The 20,882-nt window shown below is 41.5% G+C and overlaps 1 protein-coding gene across 1 annotated transcript in view; it reads left to right on the forward strand.

Moving 5' to 3' along the window:
* The window catches only part of Morc1 (MORC family CW-type zinc finger 1), a 175,766-nt gene that overhangs the window by 31,771 nt on the left and 123,113 nt on the right, over positions 1–20,882 (forward strand). Inside the window, exon 9 of the mRNA XM_060370992.1 lies at positions 12,705–12,830. Coding sequence (XP_060226975.1) covers positions 12,705–12,830 — 126 coding nt within the window. The remainder of the gene's footprint in view (positions 1–12,704; positions 12,831–20,882) is intronic.

Consider the following 20,882-nt stretch of genomic DNA (forward strand, 5'->3'; position numbering starts at 1 on the left):
AACTCTCTTTATAGACCAGGCTGACCTTGAAATCACACTCATCTGCCTGCCTCTGCCTCCCGAGTGCTAGAATTAAAGATATGAGCCACCACACCCAACTCTTCATTTAAAATTTGAACTGACATTGTAGGTATATAATAACTCAGAGTTTCAGAATGCAGGTGATGCAGGAGTTTGCATTTTATGTACCATACACTAAGTTAGACTTTATAACTGTGAGCATATGCTAAGAGAAAAAAGGAATTGGACACACGTCCAGGCAATATGCAGAAAATGGGCAGTCCTTGCAGGATGAGTTAGAGTGTAATCATGTTAAACTTGTGCAGTGTTCTTTGAAAAAAGAGGCATGAAAACTAGCTTCCTTGGAATCAGAGAGATGGTTATGTGGCCGAGTGTCTGCTGTACACGCGTGAAACTTAGGTTTGAATTCCCAGCACCTGTGCAAAAAAGCTAGTGGCAGTGACACGTCTGTAACCCTAACACTTAGGGGAGGGGAGGCAGTTCGATCCCCAGAGCCGGCTGACCAGCTTGTCTTGCCAGTTGGTTATTACCATGTTCACTGAGAAACTCTGTCTCAAAAACAAACAACAAACAGGTGGAGAGTTCAGAGAGGAGGCTACCTGACTTCTGCTTCTGACTTCTGCATACACAAGCACACATGCACAAACATGTTACACACATACCACACACACACACACACACACACACACACACACACACACAGACACACATTAAAAATTCAAAAGAAAGCCAAGAGTTATATACTAGGGAGTACTGTGCCAAAACCATTAAAGAATAGAAATTAAGGTATTTCTTCAGGTTTGGGTGCTATTCATTAATTAACATTGGGTTCATTTTTGGAAGTCTGAACCAAGATCCATGTCTTAAGCTACCTTTGTAGACCTCCACCCTTGTCATGTAATGCACACGTGATTTATTTTCTCAGCTGAAGTGCTCCATTCATGCAAAGCAAGTCTTTAGTAACTGTCATCTCTTTCTCCTTGGTATCGTCAGTGACATTGGGTCTCAGCTACACAGAGAACTAAAACTTAGTGTCATTTCCAAGGATGCTGCACTAACCGGAACAGTAGGACTAAGCAATCAGAATTTGACCAGCTGATGGACAGTGTTGTCTGCACCAGATGTCCATCGTACCCAAGTGTTTGGTTAGTGTGGATTCTGTTTCAGTACCATTCATGCAAAATTCTGTGTAGCTACTAAATATGGAATCATAACCACACATTCAGGTGTTTTCCATTTCTCTTAAAGGATACAGAATCCTTCATGTGAGGATGAGTATGGAATTACAGATTTGTCATTTGCATTTGAAGTAGATGGTAGGATATTCCATCGAACACTGGATTAAGCGTTAGGTCTCTTACTGTCTGTCAGACTGTCTTCTCTTTCTCACCTAGGTTGTCTAACACCTGTTCTGGGGCCTTTATCCTCAAGCCAGAAGATGGGAAGAGAATGAAAGGATTTTTTTTTTATTACTATACAGATATATTTTTATTCAAAATATTCAAACCTGTCAAAATACATAAAGTAATATAAAAATGTTTCTTCCTTCTCAAATCAGCTCCCTCAGCCTCCCTTCTACTTTAGAAAATTTCAGCAACTTATTTTTTCTTTCTTTCTTTTTTTCTCTTGAGACAAAGTCTAACTCTGTAGTCTAGGCTGGCTTTGAACACAAGAACATCCTGTCTCAGCCTCCATAGTTGTCTGAGTGTTATCATTGCTGTGATAACCCACCATGACAAAAAGCCCGTTGGAGAGGAAAGGGTTCTACATCACCGTGTATTGAGAGACAGTAGAGCAGAAACCCAAGGCAGGCAGGAACCTGGAGAAAGGAGTTGAAGCAGAGGCTGTGGAGGAATACTGCTTTACGGGCTTGCTCTTCCCGGCTTACTCATCCTGCCTTCTTATCTACCCACAATGGCCTGTGCCCTACTGTTTGTGGGTCGTTAATCAAGACACTGCCCACAGGCTGGCCTGCAGGCCAGTTTTATGGAGGCTCTCTCTCAGTTGAGGCTCCCTCCTTTCAGATGGTTCTAGCTTGTGTCAAGTTGGAAAGACAAAAGCCAGCATACCGTAGTGCTGGGATGACAGGCATATGCTACCATGCCCACAACTTGAATCTTAAACTCTATCTCCTGCTTTTCAGTATATGTTGGTTTACATTTAATTTATCTTTTTTTTTTCTCCTCAAAAAAAAATTTTTTTTTTAAGTTTGAGTTATCTTTTGGTTATACAAATCCTTCTTTTCTTGTTCTTAGTAGTAGTTTCCTAAGAGCAGTTGGGATCCTCTATAATGTGTATGGCCAAATGTAGGTTTCATGACTTCCACGAGCTTTCGCTATCTATGTTTCTGAGTAATAAGTAATACATGTTTCTGACTTAAACAACTTCTTAAGCGAACCCTTCATTAAAATGTAATATTCCTACCTACCAGCTTATGCCTCTACTTGCATCAGTTCTGTAGGAACGAGTCTTTCAATACTGGCTTTCTTCTGCCTGTCCCTTCTTCCTGTGTTTTGGGCCACAGCCTTTTCCCATCAGTCCTTTGTGTTTGTTTGTTTGTTTGTTGGGCTTACAAATAGCCAGTAACTAGATTAATTCACTCTTTCCAGTGGTGCTGGCATTCTGTGTAATTCACCTTTACTGTGCCCAGGCTGTTGCTTACAGTATGTTTCACATGTTCTAGTTCCCCTTTATCATTTTTACATACTTCATTTTATTTAGTGTTTTTGTTCTGCCTTATTTCCCCGTCTCCCCCTTTGTAAAAGCAGTTGTGGTTTTGTTTTCCCACGGGAGAACACCCTCTTATTCTGTCCCAAAGGTTTGCAAATGAGCTGTTGTGTTGTATTATTTCAGTGCTTGCTTTTGCATCTAATAAACATGCCTAAACTTGAAATTCTATTATCTAACTGTAGAGTTCATTTTTACTGATGTCATTTCAAAGGCATAGAATGCATTCACATCCTAATCTTTTGGAATTGTCTAGGATTATGGTTGCACAGTTTTACAGTATTGATCAAATCATGCATAAACAATTATTTAGGTGTAATTACACAATTTATTCTTTTTTTCTGCACTCCTTTGTCATCCACACTATTTTCTCCCTTCTTGGGTTTATTATTCATTTTCTGGACTAGGTCCTCAGATGATTATTTCGTAGTTTGTTAGAAGTAAACTTTTGGACATAATATGATTCCTAAAAGTGTCCTTTTCTTCTCACTACAAAATTTACGTAAATGAAAATGTCACCTCAAAAAGCATACGCTAAAAGTTAGTGTTCTTTTAACTTTCTGGCCTAAGTTATTGAGAAATCTCATAAAGATGTAATTATTGAGATCTCTCTCTCTCTTTCCTTATTTATTTTTTTTTAAGGCAAAGACTTACTGTAGCCTTGGCTGGCCTGGATCTTACTATGGAGATCAGGCTGGCCTTCAACTCAAGAACCACCTTTATCTGTTTCTCGAGTACTGCTGTTGAAGAAATACACTACCATCACCAGCGAATTTTCGCTACATGTCACCTGTGGGTCCTATCTGTGTCTTACTTCTTAATTCTCAGTTAATTCTTAGTGGCTCACTCTCCAGAAAGCTTTGCATGCGCCCAGTGAATGATGTCGTGGCGCACAGCCCCTCATGATGTCTAGCTTGTATTATCGCAGCACCTTCCCATTGTCATTGTCACCTGGGTCTCTCTACATCCATCCACTCTTGGTCCTCTAAACCTATCCTGTGGTGCCTAAATAGCCACCAGACTAATCTTTTAAACCTTTAAAGCAAAAAAAAAAAAAAAAAAAGAAAGAAAAGTCTCTATGGCATTCCAGCATTCCATTATACTCCGAGAGAAAATTAGATTGTTCTGTAGCTGGCTGCATAATTTAAATTCCCTGGATCCATCAAGCCAGCCTCAACTCCTGGGCTCTCAGGCTTCACTGACTGTCTTCTGTCAGGATACTAATATGTTATGTTCACTCTGACAACCTGATTTTATTTTTATTTTTCACAAACCTATTCCTCTACCTAATGGCCTGGCCTGCCAGTAGAGACATTAGGGTTAATTGGATGTTTAGGAGCTGTTGGCTGCCTAATGCCATATAATTTGTTCTATGTATAGTGATAGAAAGGATCAGAAAACAGGGCCACCAGATCATTAGGTCCACATCTGTATGAACAAGTTGAGGACATGAAAGCTTGTGTGTTCATAGATGGTTTTGGAGAGCTTTTGTTCTGGTGACAAGTTGTCTACAGTTCTAAACTTTTGTGTTCCTATCCATAAAAGAAGCCTACACAGCATCTATCTTATATAAATATTGTACAGATAAAATGGGCAGAGCACCTGACCTGTGGAGATCCTCAGTGCCTTTTACTTCCACTCTTACATTCCCCTTCTTCCCATAGTGCTTCTTCTTGGCATTTGTCACAGTATGGTTAGTTTTTACAGTAAGAAACTAAGCCAGCATCTGGTACAGGGCAGACAACAAATGAATTAGATTCAAGTGAAAAACAGGAATGCCATTGTCTGTGTGGTTCTCTAAGGGTATGGTAGGTCTGTGGTAGGAAGGCACTGGGATCCTTAGTGGTAGCTTCTACTGCTCTCCATCCCTCAAGATCACTGAAGATCCATACCGGAACGTGAGAGGAACTTGTTACCACTGCAGTCTCTGCTGTTTCAAACTCGGTGTCTGCTCACCTCTAAGGCATCTTTTCCTAATGCATTTTTGATCTATTGCAGCTGTTCTGTTTTCTACATGGATTTCTTGTGCCCGTATTACCTTCAATGACTTAGTGTCTTGTGGACATTATAAATTAAATATAGGACACCATATTATATTTAATTAGCATCCCGACTATAGGACACTAGGTAAAAGCATTAACCCTAAGAGAAGAAACTAAGGCTTGTGGAATTGTCTGTTCTTAAAAAAGCCTGCCACATCCTTTGAACCTGTCATGGCTGAGGCTCTCAGGCCCCTGGAGAGCTTCATCCAAACACCAGCTTTCAGACCAACAACATAATGCACAGAACTAGAGTGAGGATTTTGTCTTATGTGGTGTTTTGAAATTAGGTGCCACATTGGCAGCAGCTTTTAAGCTGACAATCATTGGGCAGCATTCCTTAATGACTGTAGTTGACTTCTTAACCAGGGTGCCTAGAGTTCGTCACAGCTACAGGTCCAGGCTGTTCTAACACGCTGCCTACCATCCTGTGGTAATCTCAAAAGAAGCACTCCCCTTACTCCACAGAGCTTAGGACTTTTCTTTGAAGCTGCCTTTTGTAGTTGACATTTCTCTTAGGTATAATCTACTACCCTAACACGACATTCAGTCTGTTCAGAATGTACACTAGTTAAAAACCTTTATGGAGCTTTTTGTGTTCATGATAATTTAGACTTCATTAGTGTCAAGTATATCAACTCATCTATTTTAAGGGAACACAATTTGAGTTGTCAGATATAACTATTTTACACATAACATATGTCACCTCTGAGGTACTGTGAAAGGAATTAGCTCAGTGTTGTGTCTGGAATTCAGAACCTGTATTCCAGGCATGGACTGTATAAGGTATCTTAGTCTATTTCCGGTTGCCGTACTTAAATATATAAGGATGGGTTATTTATTCAGAATAGGTTTGCCTAACTCATGTTTTTGGAAGCTGGGAGATGTAACATTGTGAGCCCATATAGTAAAGGTCTTTTTGTTGGGGTCTTTCTGCTGTATCATCCTAAAGCATCAGATGACACCACACAGTGAGAGAGACAGAGCCAAAAGAACTTTTATAACAGACCTGCTCTGGTGATAACCTTTAGCCTATTGAGCCATTAATGTACAGATAGATGAATAGGTTTATGATGACCTAGTTGTCTCTTATTTCCTGGGGTCACGTTTTTTCATGTCACCCATTGGACTTTAAATTTTAATGTGAGTTTTTATGGCGACATTCATACTATAGCACAAGGGTAGCTCAGTTGATGGCCCGGGTGGGAGCCTGTTGTCTGGGTTCCTTTGTAGCTATACTTAGGGGTTAGCTTTCTCAGCTAATGTTCTATTTCTAAACACCTTTGAGTCTGTTCTCCTCTCTCGTGCCCCTTTGCCTTAGATATCACCTGCCAGGTCTACCAGGTAGTAACTTCCAAACTTCATAAAAGGGAGGAATCTAGGGCAGCCTTAAAGACCCCATGTTCTCAAAATCTAGCCCTAAAGGTTCTGAATCAGTAGATAAAGGTGAGACCTGGATCCAGACCCCCCCCCCCATTCTCTCCCTTCTTTTTTTTTTTATCTATTTTAGTTTTAATTTATTCATTTTATATCCTGGTTGTAGCCACCCTCCTCCCACACCCTACACTCCCTCCTGTTTCCCCTGTACCCAGGTCCTGCTCAGGGAAGGGGAGCCCCTCTACCAACCGCAGCCAGCATATCAAGTTGCATCAGGACTGAGCACAACTCACAGAGTCAAAGAAGATAAGTAACAAGGAAGACCTAAAGGAGGATGCTTACCTCCCACTCAGAAGTAGAAATAGAATAGAAAGTGGAAGTGGTTGAAGAGAGGGCAAAGGGTAAGAGAGGGAACACAGAGAGAAATGAAGATTGGTATCAGACCTGGGGAGAGTGGGGGTGGGAAGACAGAGGGCCTGAGGAGAGAAGAGAAACCTTGGGCAGGAATTCTCTATGACAAGTTGGAGACCTACGACAGGGTAGTAGACTCCTGGGAAAATACAGGGGTGACTCTAGCTGAGATTTCTAGCAGCAGAGGTCACGGAGACTAAGAGAGACAACCCTCTACTTAGACAAGACTCCTAGTGGAGGGAAGGGAAAACCAACCCACTCATAAAAACTTTGACCCAAAATTTACCGTGCCTACGAGGTGTACAGGAACAAAAAAAAAAAAAAAAAAATACAGCAGAGATTGAGGGAATGTCCAAACAATGCCTGGCCCAACCTGAGACTCACCCCGTGGGAGACAGCCTTTGCCTGTTCTTATCACTGTTGGGTGACCACTATGCTAGCCCACATGCATTCTAAAAGCCAAAGGAGGAGCAACACCGGAAATAGCAGAACATGACAGCCGACCCTAGAAGCCACGTTGCAGGCAGACGTCTAAGAATTCTCAAGTCTGAGTAAGAGAAAAGAACATTCATTCTAATCTGCTCTTCCTCCCGCTCTTTACTCTTCAGACTCAGCAGCAGGTTCAGCCTTAAAATAACCTCTTTACGCTGCTGTTATCACGTGACTGTATTGGGAGGGCTGGAGGTGGGAGAGAGTGGCTCGCTTCATTTTCTTATCAGAGTCAATTAAATTGAAAGTGAAAAAGGAAACCACACAGTGATAGAGATACGGACTCCCCTGGCAGAGCACAGGGAGACAGAAAGGGAGGACGTTTGTGCAGAATCAAGAAAAGCCCTTGAAGAATATACGCAAAGCTGGTCCTTATGAAGGGAGAGTCACAGACTAGCCCTTTGTCTTCTGAAGAAATTCCAACTACTGGGCGGTTATTCGTCAGTCCCTCAAGTGCATGGCTTTATTTATAATTTGATACCATCACCCCTGAAGACGTTCTTCCATGAAAAGACCTCATCACATGGGGATGCTCTGCTGCTCATTCTGCATTAAGAAAGAGAAGCCATGAATGACTGTTCATTCATTCAACTAGCGTTTGTTTAATGGAGGAGGTCACTATCCTCATGGAATTTACAGCCTGATGGAAAGACAAATATACACAGGTAGTGTGTCAATTACAGAAGGAGGGAAGCACACAGGAGAGGGCTTTACCATTTTGGAAGTGAGGGAGGAGTTCAGTGGGAGTGGGATTTCAAGGATGCATCTGGAGAGGTCTGAAGGAGCTAGCCAAGGGTGAGCAAGAATGGCATATGCCATGGGCTGGAGATGACATGGCGTTTAAACTCGTTAAAAAAACTTTGGGTAGTTGTAAAGGGCTATCCAAAACAAGGCTACAGGGTTAATTTTCCCAGAACATGAAGAAGCTTTTCATTCTGCATTTAGCCCTGCTTTCTTTATACCGCAGAGTTCACAAATGAGAAGTTTTACCATTCTGCTTGTTAAAGCAGGAAGTAAGGCTGCGTTGATCCTCAGAAGAACTGACTTGTAAGGTTGGCCCATTACTGGCTTCTGGTAGCTTAAATTCCCAACACTGATAGAATTTCATTTAACTGATAACGTTCCCTTGCTACATCTCTACTATGCAAAGAACCAGACTGTGTTGGTCAAGTTAACTGCCAGTTTGTCACACACGAAAATCACATGGGGAGGGAGTCTTAATTTGAAACTCTCTGTATCTTGTTGGCTTCTGTACATGGCTGTGGAGGACTGTCTTGACTGTTAGTTGATGTAGGAAGGCCCAGCTCATTGTGGGCCGCACCATTCCCTAGGCAGAGAGCCCTGAAGTACAGGAGAGAGGAAAAATGTAGCTCAGAGGAAGTAGGTGAGGATTCACACATGGAATTCTCACTCAGATCTTGACAGTGGGTGCAAAGCTTTAAATCCCTGCCATGACTTCTCTGGGATAATAAACTCACCCAGAATTACAAGCCAAAACACTTCCATCTTCACTAAGCTGCTTTTTGTCAGGATCTTTTTCACAGCAACAGAAATGACTTCACCCTAAAGCACACTTTCCTTCTGGCACTCTGGAACTTGGACATGTCATAGGTAACAGGTGCTTAATACTACCAGATCCCCACAAACCCAGGTCTTGTACTCTGTGAGTCTTTGAGGGATTTCCCTCAGCTGGAACACACTGTGTATGTTACTAAATTTTCATAGCTGGGAATAATGGTGCTGTGTGGACCTTCTTGAAAGGGAAATGCCATGTCTCACCAAAGGGCTCATGTATCGAATCATTGGATTCCAACATGAGGCAGTGTTAAGTGAGGTTGTGGAGGCTTAGGAAATGAAGCCCAGGTGGAGAAGGTAGGTCATCGTGCAACCGTTCTTGGAGGTGTGTTATCTAGGCCCTGTCCTGTTCAGCTCTCAGCTACCTGACTAGCCATGACATGCAAAGACACACACTCCTGCCACCATGACAGTTCTTCCTAAGTGTGTGGGGCCAAGTGATCATGGAGTTAAGTCTCTGGAATTAGGAACCCAAATACATTCTTCCTTCTTCAAGTTCTTTCTATCAGATACCTGATCATAGCAATGAAAAACTGATGTAAATGAAAAAAAATGTAAGGAAGCTGGCAAATGGGTTCCTCCAGACTTCCCCATTTTCCTCTCTGCACCTATGTGTATACTCTACAGATCTGTAACAGATCTTAGTCATGAGTCCTCCCAGTGGGCTGTCCCACAGAAGAAAGGTCTTGAGGACCCCTGACTGGCATGCTGTATCTGTTTACCTATAAATAGTTTTGAACTAAGACATGAAGCATCAACAGGTAGAGGAATTATCACAGTGACACATCTGTAGTCCCTGTACTAAGGAGGCTGAGGCAAGAGGATTGTAGGACCAAAGTCGTCATTAGGAGTGTCATGGTAGTGCAAATCTTTAATCCTAGCACTTGGGAGGCAGAGGTAGGAGGATCTCTGTGAAATGGAGGCCAGCCTGACCTACATAGAGAGTGCCAGGACTACACAGAAAAAAAGAAAGTTATCCTGGGCCTCAAAACAAACAGAAATATGATTTTTCATATGTCATTATTCATATGTTGTGTGTGTGTGGGAGGGATAATCTATACCAGAACTAATCACTTTGAATTCTCATCATATTTTCCCAGTTCGTAAACTGTGTTCTAAATTATGCTGCTGTTTTTGCTATACTGGGAATTGAACCAAGGGTTCTGTGCATGCTTGGCAATCACTCTAACACTAATCAAAATCCCCAGTCTCTCTGAACTGCTCTTGCCTTTAGCATTCAAATGATAGTGGTGTGTCCATTTTGATAAGGGTACAAAAAAAGGAATTACCAGCTCCAGGGCAATTTCAAATCACACAGTCAGAAAAGATTTCAACAATGGCAGGATTCCTTGGAATGTTTATAGCATCACAAGAATTCCTGTTTTTCTTTTCTTGACTAAGTGAAGAGATACTGAATTGTCTGTCTAACCCCTGGGGTACTAAATGGAGCTGCACTATAATAGTGTAATACCATAATGCAGATAGCTTCTCTTGTTATATTAAAAATGCATTAGTGATGACATACACGCATGGAAATGCTATAATAGAGAAACCCGTTACTTTGTATGCTGGCTTAAAAATAAATTAAAAAGTGCATTGATATTTATGGCACAACAGCCACGTACTAGGTACTTTGACATAATTTATGTCAGAAAGTTTGAATAATTAAAAGAAGTTCCTTATCTTCTGTTGAGTTTCAGATGGTGTCCAAAGGAAATTATATATTATCAGAAAGCCCTTGGATTACTCAGGGCTTCACCTTCAGCATCCCTTGGAGTTCTGCCCTCGGACTGAGTGCTTGCTGAACAGATCCCTCAGAGGCAGCTCCTAGCTTCACTTCATCATCTCTTTCTCCTTCTGGACCAGGCAGAATGGCTCCCCTAATCTCTCTTTAACCTTGGAGCCTTTTCTGCACTTTAGAAGCGCAGAATGCCACCTCTTAAGCCTAGCTCCGTTAGCTTCTGTCCCACATCTCTTGTCTAATTGGAGACTATTTACAGCTCACTCGGGGATTTTGTGGAAGGCCCGCTAGCAGGCGCCGTGTTCATGCAACCTCCCGGCTGTGTGCTGTTTACCACAGTAGTTTTCCTCAGGCTGCTGACATTGACTTTACTCCTGTTTTACTGTCTTCTATTATCTCTCTTTCTCTTCTTTCACCCAGCATGTTAGTCTCATCTGACGATAAGTATTTATTTTAATACTGGTTGTACGTATGGAGTTAAGTTTTATATGCCCCCTTCAAAGTTCTGAGAGCAAATGAGACTTTTTTTTTTTAATTTCATTTTTCTGTTCACAACTGATTAGTAGAAATTCTTTTTGTTCACGTGAGCCTACCATCTCTGAGTTATGTTTGATCAGGAAGATTATGTTGTTTGTTTGCTTGAATTTGTTGTTCTGTGTCACCTGCTCGGTAAGTTAATGTAAAATATATTTTCTGTGATTGATATGTCTTCGTGGAATTGGTTAGTTGGCAACAAATTTCAGTACTAACCAAAGCATACATCATTTCTGTTTGCCTTCTGTTCAGAGACTTAATGCAGTAGATGTTGTAAGATTTGCTTGTGTTTGCAGCATCATTAGTTCTAGAAGCAAAGCATCTAAGAGCATACAGTAATATGAATGAGAATGAACCCCATGGGCTCATAGGTTTGGATACGTAGTGTCCAGTTGGTAGAGCTGTTTGGGAAGGAGAAGGAGGTATGTCCTTAGAGGAGATGTATCACTTGAGGATGTGGACTTTGAGGTTTCAAAAGCCTAGGCCATTCCTAGAATGCTGCATCCTGAGGAATCAAAGGTCCCGGATCTCAGGAATGGCTAGAGCGATTTAGAGCGAGGCCCATGCACTAGGCAGGGTTGTGGAAAGAACTTTCCACGGAGTGTTACAGTTTAGCTCTTTTAAATGAGGTTGCCCGTATCAGGGGCAAAAGAGATTCGAGAGTTCCGCAAACGGTGATGATACCAAATTGCTACAGATCCTTGCTTCAGCTGCCGCACTAAGTACAGCAGAGGCCCGTTTTCCAGTGAGATGCAGGCCAGCAGCTGCTGAAGCAGTGCCTCACACCAGGGAAAGGCCGAAGCCCGCGGCAGCCAGCAGCATGTGACCAATCTGCAGTCAAGCCCCCTGTAGTCCAGAAGCTTGAGGTGCTGGGCAGGTAGCTACTTAAATGGCAGCCAAGTTCAGGTGTCCAGTGGCTATTCTCCAGGGAGGAGCGGAGCCTCTGTTCCCCAAAATAAATAATGAATCTCAGGCTGCCGCGGTGAAAAGCTGAGAGTAGCGAGTAGCACACAGCGCATTTATTTGAAATCAGGGATTTATAAATTTTGGGCAGGGGGAGAAGTATTGAAGGTGAATGTTTGGTTTGCCAGGGTGTGTGTGTGTGTGTGTGTTCCAGGGATACTTGATTTACATATAGTGGTACAATTGCTTCATTTACATGCAGTAGCACGGGGGGGGGGGGGCTTCTCACAAGGAGAACTCAGTACCTAATTATCCTATGAATGGGGGAAAATCTCCAAGTAAAGTCAAAGATCATTTGGAAAGTCAAGACACCAAGACCTCTTATTATCATAGGGTGGGTGTTTCCAGGAATCCCCAGGTGCTGGCTTATCAGGAGAGGGTCAGGCCTGTAATCTTCTCTGGGCGCTAGGTGATGCTCCACACAAGGTCTGGGCTTATCACATCAGGTGGAGCGAGAACACAGCTGAGAAAATGGAGTCCACTATATTGGACCAAGTGCAGGGCTATGTAGAAATGTCCGATTTCATACAGCAGAATTTACAATTCCCAGTTAGCTCACCCTGCTTTCTGTTTGTGGTTTGATATGTAAGCTCTTAGCTGCTGCTCCAGCCAACGTGTCTGCTACTATGCTGCCCTGCTGCCCTGCCATGATGAACCCTGACCCTGTGTAATCCCTTCCTTATACCAGTTGCTGTGATCATAGTGTTTTATCATAGCAAAAGAAGAATAACTATGATAGAGCTTAGTTGGAGTACATTTGATTATTTTTTTCTTCTTGGAGAGAATTGTATCCTCTACACTGTGACCTTTGGCATTTTCTATTTCAGATTTCCAGAGAGACGGTCATTCAGAGCCTACACAGCTGTTCTGTATTTCAACCCTCGGATGAGAATATTTATTCAAGCCAAAAGAGTTCAAACAAAGCACCTATGTTATTCCCTCTACAAACCCAGGTAACATGGGTCCTTTTGATTATTTCTTTGGTATTTTTACATATGAAATTGACGGAGCTCCATTGTCAAGATGAAGGCATTGACTTTGCTCTTGGGAAAGACTGAACACTTCAGGGAACATGATAAGTTTAATAAAGACTCTTCATAGGAATTGCTTGTTCACTTTAGTGGTGATTGTGTCCATGCAGAGAACACTATGTATGTTTTGTGTTTACATAATATGTTTGAACTATTAAACTCCGTAGGGTCTTGCTATGTATAGGGGTGTTCTTCAGGATGAGTTTATAAGAAAGTGATCCCATGGGATTTTTACCACTTAATGGTGGCAAAAGTGTCTTAGTGTTGAAAGTCCACTCGATGGCTGACAACACAGTCTTCAGACTATGATTTAGTGTCTCTGTCTATAAGCAATGCATGACTTACAGTTATGCATGATTTTATATATATATATATATATATAACAGATATATAAAATACCTGATCCATTTATATTTTATTATATATTTAAATGTTTTCTTTTTATGGTTACTTTATTATTTCATGTTTGTGGGTATTTCCTGCATGTATGTCTATGTACTACTTCCGTGCAGGACCCACTGAAGTCAGAATTGGGCATTGGGTCCTTAGAACTGGGCTTAGAGACAGTATGGACTGCCATGTGGGTGCTGAGAATTGAACCTGAGACCTCTGGAAGAGCAGCAAGTGCTCTTACCTGCTGAGCCATTTTTCTAGACTCTTACTTTATATACTTTATATTTATATTTATATAAATATATTTATATATGTATATAAAATGTGCTATATAAAAATTAAACTTGAATGCTTCACATTACAGAATTTGGTCCTGCCCAACTATTCATGAAGTTCTAATGGTCCTTCCTCATGTTTGCTGTATTTTCTGGGTGGTCATTAGCTTGTACAAGAGAATAGCACAGTGTGTGAGTCAGATTGTACTGGTACAAGAAATAGAGGAAAGATAATTGTCACATAAGGAGCTTACTGTGTACTGGGAGAAACAATGCTTTAATGAAGACTAAATGGTACTTTTTAACTTACATTATTTTCTTCAGTGATTCTTTGTGGTTTTGTTTTGCTTGAAACCATCATGATGTCCGAGACCTGCATTAAAAACTCAAATCTGGCTCTGTTTTTTTCCAATACAAATTTGGTGTTCCTTTCCCTATATCCTATTAACTTTTGATAAAACACCTTCACGATCTATTATGTTGCCAGGATGTCATGAAAAATCAATTGTTCGCCTGGGGCTTGAAAATTCCTTACAGAGATGTAATATTAAAAATACAGATCACTTTGATTTTGTGCCCTCTCCAAACAACAGTGGATTTCTCAGAAGCTTTAATTTTTATTTCTGTTTATACTGAAGATCATCTTTTGAAAATAAAGTGTGCGTAGGCTGAGACCATGTCAGGCTGTTCATTCCCTAGTAAATATCAAACAGTGTTCCCTCTCCATCAGACTCATTCTTGTGGGAGGTACCCAGGGTCTCCTGGATCAACCAGCTAGTCTTTTCAAATTATTTGTCTCTTAGTGAGTTTGATTAAGAAAAACAACTCCACATTTGGCTAAGGCCGAGGATCTGGCTTGCTTCCATGTATGTGGACCTATCTGCATTGCCCACGTGGCACGCTGGGGTTGGCTACCCAGAGGCTATTTAAGCTGTGGGCTGGCTTTCCCCAGGGTCCGAGGATTGTTCAAGGTTCCTGAATAAACTTCATTGAAAAAAAAAAAAAAGAAAATGTTCAAACCATTGGAAGACAGACATTTTAGTAAGCTGAATTTTATAATCTAAGTTACTTTTGTCGATCAATTGCTATTCCCATCCTACCTTGTTTGCATTCACCTTTCGAAGTGACATTCTTCGCTCTATACTCCCAGATGCAGGCACTATGTAAATGTGTGTGTGTGTGTGGTGCGTATTTGTGAGTGTGTAAGTGTCAGTGTTACTGGCTTCTTTCCTTAAATACACTCTCTTCAGTATTTTCAGTAGTAACTTGGATAAAAAAAATGTAAATGTGAATGCTTCTTCAATTTATAGTTGACCGTGGTCTAGTGGAGATATAGCATAAGTGTTTCCAAAAGCAAGGTATGAAAAGAGTTAACGTCCATTGAACAAGTATGATATAGATAAATGATAGATCAGCCGTTAGAGGTTTTTAAAATTATTTTTTAATTAATTATAATTTATTCATTTTGTTTTTTTAATATGATTTTTATTACAATTTATTCAGTTTGTGTCCCAACTATAGCCCCCCCATTCCTTCCCAATCCAGCCCTCCCTCCAACCCACCCTTCCTCCCTCATCTCCTCCCATGTCTCCCTCATCTCCTCCCATGTCACTCCCCACGTCCACTGATAAGGGATGTCTTCCTCCCCTCCCATTTGACCCTAGCCTATCAGGTCTCATCAGGACTATCTTTTGTAGTCTCCTCTGTGGCCTGGTGATCAAAGAGCCAGCCACTGAGTTCATGTCAGAGACAGCCCCTGCTCCCCTTATTAGGGAGCCTGTTTGGAGACTGAGCTGTCATGGGCTACCTCTGTCCAGGTTATCTCTATGAATGGTCCTTGGTTGGAGTATCAATCTCAGAAAAACCCTGTGCCTAGAATTTTTGGTTGTGTTGTTCTTGTGGAGCTCCAGACCCTTCCAGATCTTTCTATCTCCCCTTCTTTCATAAGATTCCTTACAATCTGCCCAAAGTTTGGCTGTGAGTCTCAGCAACTGCTTTAATACTCTGCTGGGTAGAGTCTTTCAGAGGCTGTCTGTGGTAGACTCCTATCCTGTTCCTTATTTTCACCTTCTTCCAATGTCTATCCCATTTGCCTTTCTGAATGAAGATAGAGCATCTTACCCAGAGTCCTCCTTCTTGCTTAGCTTCTTTAGGTGTACAGATTTTGGTATGATTATCCTATATTATATGTCTAATACCCACTTATAAGTGAGTATATACCATGCATGTCTTTCTGCTTCTGGGATACCTCACTCAAGATCTTTTCTAGTTTCTACCATTTGCCTGCAAATTTCATGATTTCCTTGTTTTTGATTGCTGAGGAGTATTCCATTGTATAAATGTACCACAATTTTTTTTTTATCTGTTCCTCAATTGAAGGACATCTGGGTTGGTTCCAGATTCTAGCTATTACGAATAAAGCTGCTACAAACATGGTTGAGCAAATGTCCTTGCATCCCAGCTGTAGTCCCCTTCCTTATCCCCTCTCAATCCTATCCTCCCTTCCTCTTCTCCTCCCATGCCTCTCCCCCAGTCCACTGATAGGGGTGATTCTCTCTACTTCAGAGTTTTAAAAATAATTTATTTATTTTTGTCTTACATGCATTAGTATTTTGCCCTCATGTATATTTGTGTGAGGGTATCAGCTCCTTTGGAACTGAGGTGACAGACAGTTATGAACCTCCATGTGAGTGCTAGGAATTAAACCCAGGTCCTTTGGAAGAGCAGTCACTACTCTTTATTTGTTCAATTACATCCTTGTTGTAACCCCATCCTTCCTCACCTCTCAGTCCCACCCTCCTGCTCCCTCCCCTTTTGCTCAGAAAAGGGGATCTTCCTTTTCCATCCAGCTCATCAAGTTGCATCAGGACTAAACTGAGTGTGTCCTCTTTCCCTGTAGCCTGGCAAGGCAGTCTTGCCAGGAGGAAGTGATAAAAAGTGGGGACATCTGATGCTGTCCCCACTTCCCTTACTAGAGGTTCCACATGAAGCCTAAGCTGCCCATCTGCTACATCTTTGTAGGGGGCCTAGGTCCAGTCCATGCATGGTCCTTGGTTGATGCTTCAGTTTTAGCAAGCCTCTCTGGGCCCTGATTAGTTGGCTCTGGGTCTTCTTATGGAGCTCCTGTCACCTCCAGGTCGTTTTCTTTTTCCTTCCACTTTCCACAAGACTCCCTAAGCATCGGCCAGTGTTTGAATGTGAGTCTCAGTATCTGTTTTGAGGTACTTCTGGGTAGAGCCTCTCAGAGAACAGCTCTGTCAGCCTCCTCTCTGCAAGCTTAGTGGAGTATCTTTCATAGTCTCAGGGGTTGGCACTCTCCGATAGGGTGGGCCTTTGGCTGGGCCACGCATTGGTTGGGCATTCCCTCAACCTCCGCTCTGTCTGCTCTATCCTTACATGTGCACATTTTGGAGTCAGGGTAAATTTTGGGTCAAAGTTTTGTGGGTAGGTTGGTGTACCCCATCCTGTGCTAGGAGACTAGTCTAGTTAGAGGATGTTCTCTTCAATCTCTATGGCCTCTGCTACTAGGAGTCTCTCGTTGAATCCCCCTCACATCCTGCCAGGAGCCTGCCCTGACTTAGGTCTCCAACTTATCACAGAGATGTCCCTCCTCCCCCAGTTTCTCTTTTCTGTATAGGCCTCTGTCCTCTTGCCCTGACCTCTCCAGGTCTGATCTCCACCCTCTTAACTCTCTGTGCCCTCTCTCTGACCCTGTTCCCTCTCTTCAGCCAGTATCTCTGTATATTCTATCTCCCCTTTTGAGTGAGATTTATGCATCCTCCTTTGGATCCATGTTACTTAGCTTCTTTGGATCTGTGCCTTGTAGTGTGCTTATCCTGTACCATATGGCTAAATCCACTTATAAGTGAGTATATAGTATGTGTGTCTTTGTGGGTCTGGATTACTTCACTCAAGAGTATCTTTTCTAGTTCCATCTATTTGCCTACAAATTTCATGATTTTTTTTTGTCTGTTTGTTTTTAATAGCTGAGTAGTATTCCATTGTGTAAATGTGCCACAGTGTCTTTATCCATTCTTCAGTTGAGGGACATTTAGGTTGTTTCCAGATCCTGGCTATTGTGAATAAAGCTGCTGTGAACATAATTGAGCAAGTGTTCTTGTTGTGTGGTGGATCATCTTCTGGGTATATATCCAGGAGAGGTGCAGGTGGGTCTTGAGGTAAAGCTATTCCCAGTTTTCTGAGAAAGCATCAGATTGATTTCCAAAGTGGTTATATAAGTTTACACTCCCACCAGCACTGGAGGAGTGTTCCTCTTTCTCCACACTCTCAGCAATGTGTGCTGTCACTTGAGATGTTGATCTTAGCCATTACGACTGGTGTGCATTTTCCTAATGACTAGGGAAGCTGAGCATTTCTTTAAGTGCTTCTTGGCCATACAAGATTCCTCTGTTGAGATTTCTCTGTTTAGTTCTGTACCTGCTTTTTAAATTGGTTTTTTTTTTATTGGTATTTGATTTCTTGAGTTCGTCATATATTTTGAGAAACAAAAAACCCAGAATAGCTAAAACAATCCTATACAATTAAAAAAAAAAAACTTCTGGAGATATCTCCATCCTTGACTTCAAGTTATAATATACATCAATAGTAATAAAAACTGTATAGTACTGTCATAGGAATAGACTGGCTGATCAATGGAATAGAATCGAAGACCAGAAATAAACCCACATACCTATGGTCATTTGAGTTATGACAAAGGAGTGAAAACCATACAATGGAAAGAAGACAGCATCTTCAACAGTTGGTGCTGATCTAACTGGATATCTACATGTAGAAAAATGCAAATAGATCCATATTTATCTTCCTGCACAAAACTCAAATCCAAGTGGGTCAAAGACCTCAATAATACCACATACACTAACTCTATTAGAAGAGAAAGTAGGGAAGAACCTTGACCTCATTGGCACAGGAGACAACTTCCTAAACAGAGCACCAACAGCTCAGGCTTTAAGATCCACAATTAATAAATGAGACCTCATGAAACTGAAAAGCTTCTGTAAGTCAAAGGATACTGTCAATAGAAAGAAATGATGGTCTATAGACTGGGGAAAGATCTTCACCAATCCTACATCTGACAAAGGGCTAATATCCAAAATATATAGTGAACTCAAGAAATCAAACACTACTAATCAGTCAGTACTCTTAATTGCATAACCATATTTAGCAACCATCTCTTCACCCCAGCCTTTAGATTTTTAAAACTCTATTATGTAAACAGGCCTGGTAGTGATTTACATGAAAAAGCGTATAGGCATTTTGACTGACCCAGAATCTCAGTTTTATCTTCTAGTGTGATGCGGTTGCTAAACATGGTTATGGAACTTAGTTGTAGAACAAGACAGTCACAGCGTCAGTCAACTATGGCTACATGGAGAAGTCCAGAATGAGATCTTTTTGGAGGGATACATGCTGCTGAGATAATAGCTATTTCATAGGAAGTAACTATCTGCCAGGAGACCACTGACAGAGCTGAGGATTTTCCCATAGAGGGGAAGAACACCCTGAATGAAAACAGGAAAGGATGCCGTGTGATTGGTAGAATTCTGGGAGGCAGACCTTGGATGGCTGAGCAGAAGACAGAACTAGCCCAGTATGACAGTGTTAGTCTGCTTTCACAAAGAAGAGACACGTGTCTGACCTTTCCCCATTGCTGCTTTGTTCGAGGATATTCAGAGAATCCAGCCAAGGTAGCCCCTACAACTGCTTTTCCTTCACCTCACCTTTGAGTTGTGGGCAGAAGTAGGTAGATATTAGAAAAGTGCTACCCACTGAGATAAGAGGCCTGACCCAGAGCCCCCACACATCCTGTGGTCTCGGAGGCAGTAACCGAGAAACTAAGAGCTAGAGGGAGCGCCTTTCCTCTCTTTCAGTGGATGCACTACTCCAACTCTCTTCCTTGAAGATTTCATTTCAGGGAGTCGGGGTGGGTAGGAAATATTCATAAGAAGTGTCAGGGTGGTGGAGGCTTCTGTTTCTGGAATGGAGATTTGAACTTTCTTTCAGTTATGACGATAGATAGATTTGCTACATTAAACCTTTAGAAATGCATGCACAGAGTTTGTTTAAATTGTCACAGACAGTTCTGCAGTTGAAGTTGTAGACCAGGATGCAGATGGCCTGGGATCAGGTTATTTATGCAGATGGTCTGGAATCCAGTTATTTCACTCAGTGCTGGTCTGTTGTTTTAAATTAAGCACTAATGCACAGTTGGCACCTCTAGTGCCACCTTTACTTTCTACAAAAAAAAAAAAAAAAAAAAAGACTTGAATAGTTTAATTCACATTCTTTGAAAAAAACTTCATTGTTTAAACAATATCCCCTTAATTTCATTTTGATTCAAAAATATGACTTGACCTAAAATGAAAGTGATTCAAATCAGATAAAGTGTATGATTAGAACCTGATTTTTTAAAAGCAAATGATAATTTCAGTATGTGGTCACCAATAATTGTATGACTTCAAGCTCAGGTTTGCTTTTCTCTGAGCATAGTGGAGATTAATTTGAACTACACCAAGGTTATGATTTGAATGAGCAATATTCAGTGTAAAAGAAAATCAAGGAAACAGACTTATTACAACTTCACTTTCAATTTTAGATGTGTTTCTTCTCTCAAAATGGACATTGAAGTTAGTAATGAGATCTACAAAGTTAGGTCTGGGAATAAAACTCCCATTAAACCTCTGCGGTGCAAGAATACAGGATGCCATTTGGTTTTGCTGTTGACGTGTGTTGTTTTTTATTGTACTTGAGAGAGATCCTGGGTCCTTGGGTATTCTAACTGAGCATTCTCCCACTGAGTTGCACAACTAGTCTTAGGTAGGGTTCCTATTACTATGATAAAACATCATGACCAAAAGCAAATTGGGGAAATAGGGATTGTTTCTTTACACATCCAGGTAGCCATATGTCACTGAGGGACGTCAGGGCAGAACTCAAATAGGACAGGAATCGGGAGGCAGGAACGGTCGCAGAAGCCATGAATGAGTGCTGTTACTATCTCGCTCTTCTTAGCTTGCCCAGCTTGCTTTCTTGCACCACCCATCATGAGCTGAGCCCTCCCACATCAACCACTAATGAAGAAACTGCCTGTAGGCCAGCCTGCAGCCCAATCTTCTGGAGGCACTTTCTCGACGAAGTTACCCCCCCCATGAGTACCTTGTGTCAAAGTGACAAAAAAACTAGCAAACACACAGTCCAAACAGTTACTTTAAAGTATTTGCTTTCCTATGTTAGTCACCCATCGAATTTTATAGGGCTTTCACATTATGAGAAGAAAAACAATTCATTT

This window comes from Meriones unguiculatus, chromosome 17, assembly GCF_030254825.1.
Source record: "Meriones unguiculatus strain TT.TT164.6M chromosome 17, Bangor_MerUng_6.1, whole genome shotgun sequence".
Lineage (NCBI taxonomy): Eukaryota > Metazoa > Chordata > Mammalia > Rodentia > Muridae > Meriones > Meriones unguiculatus.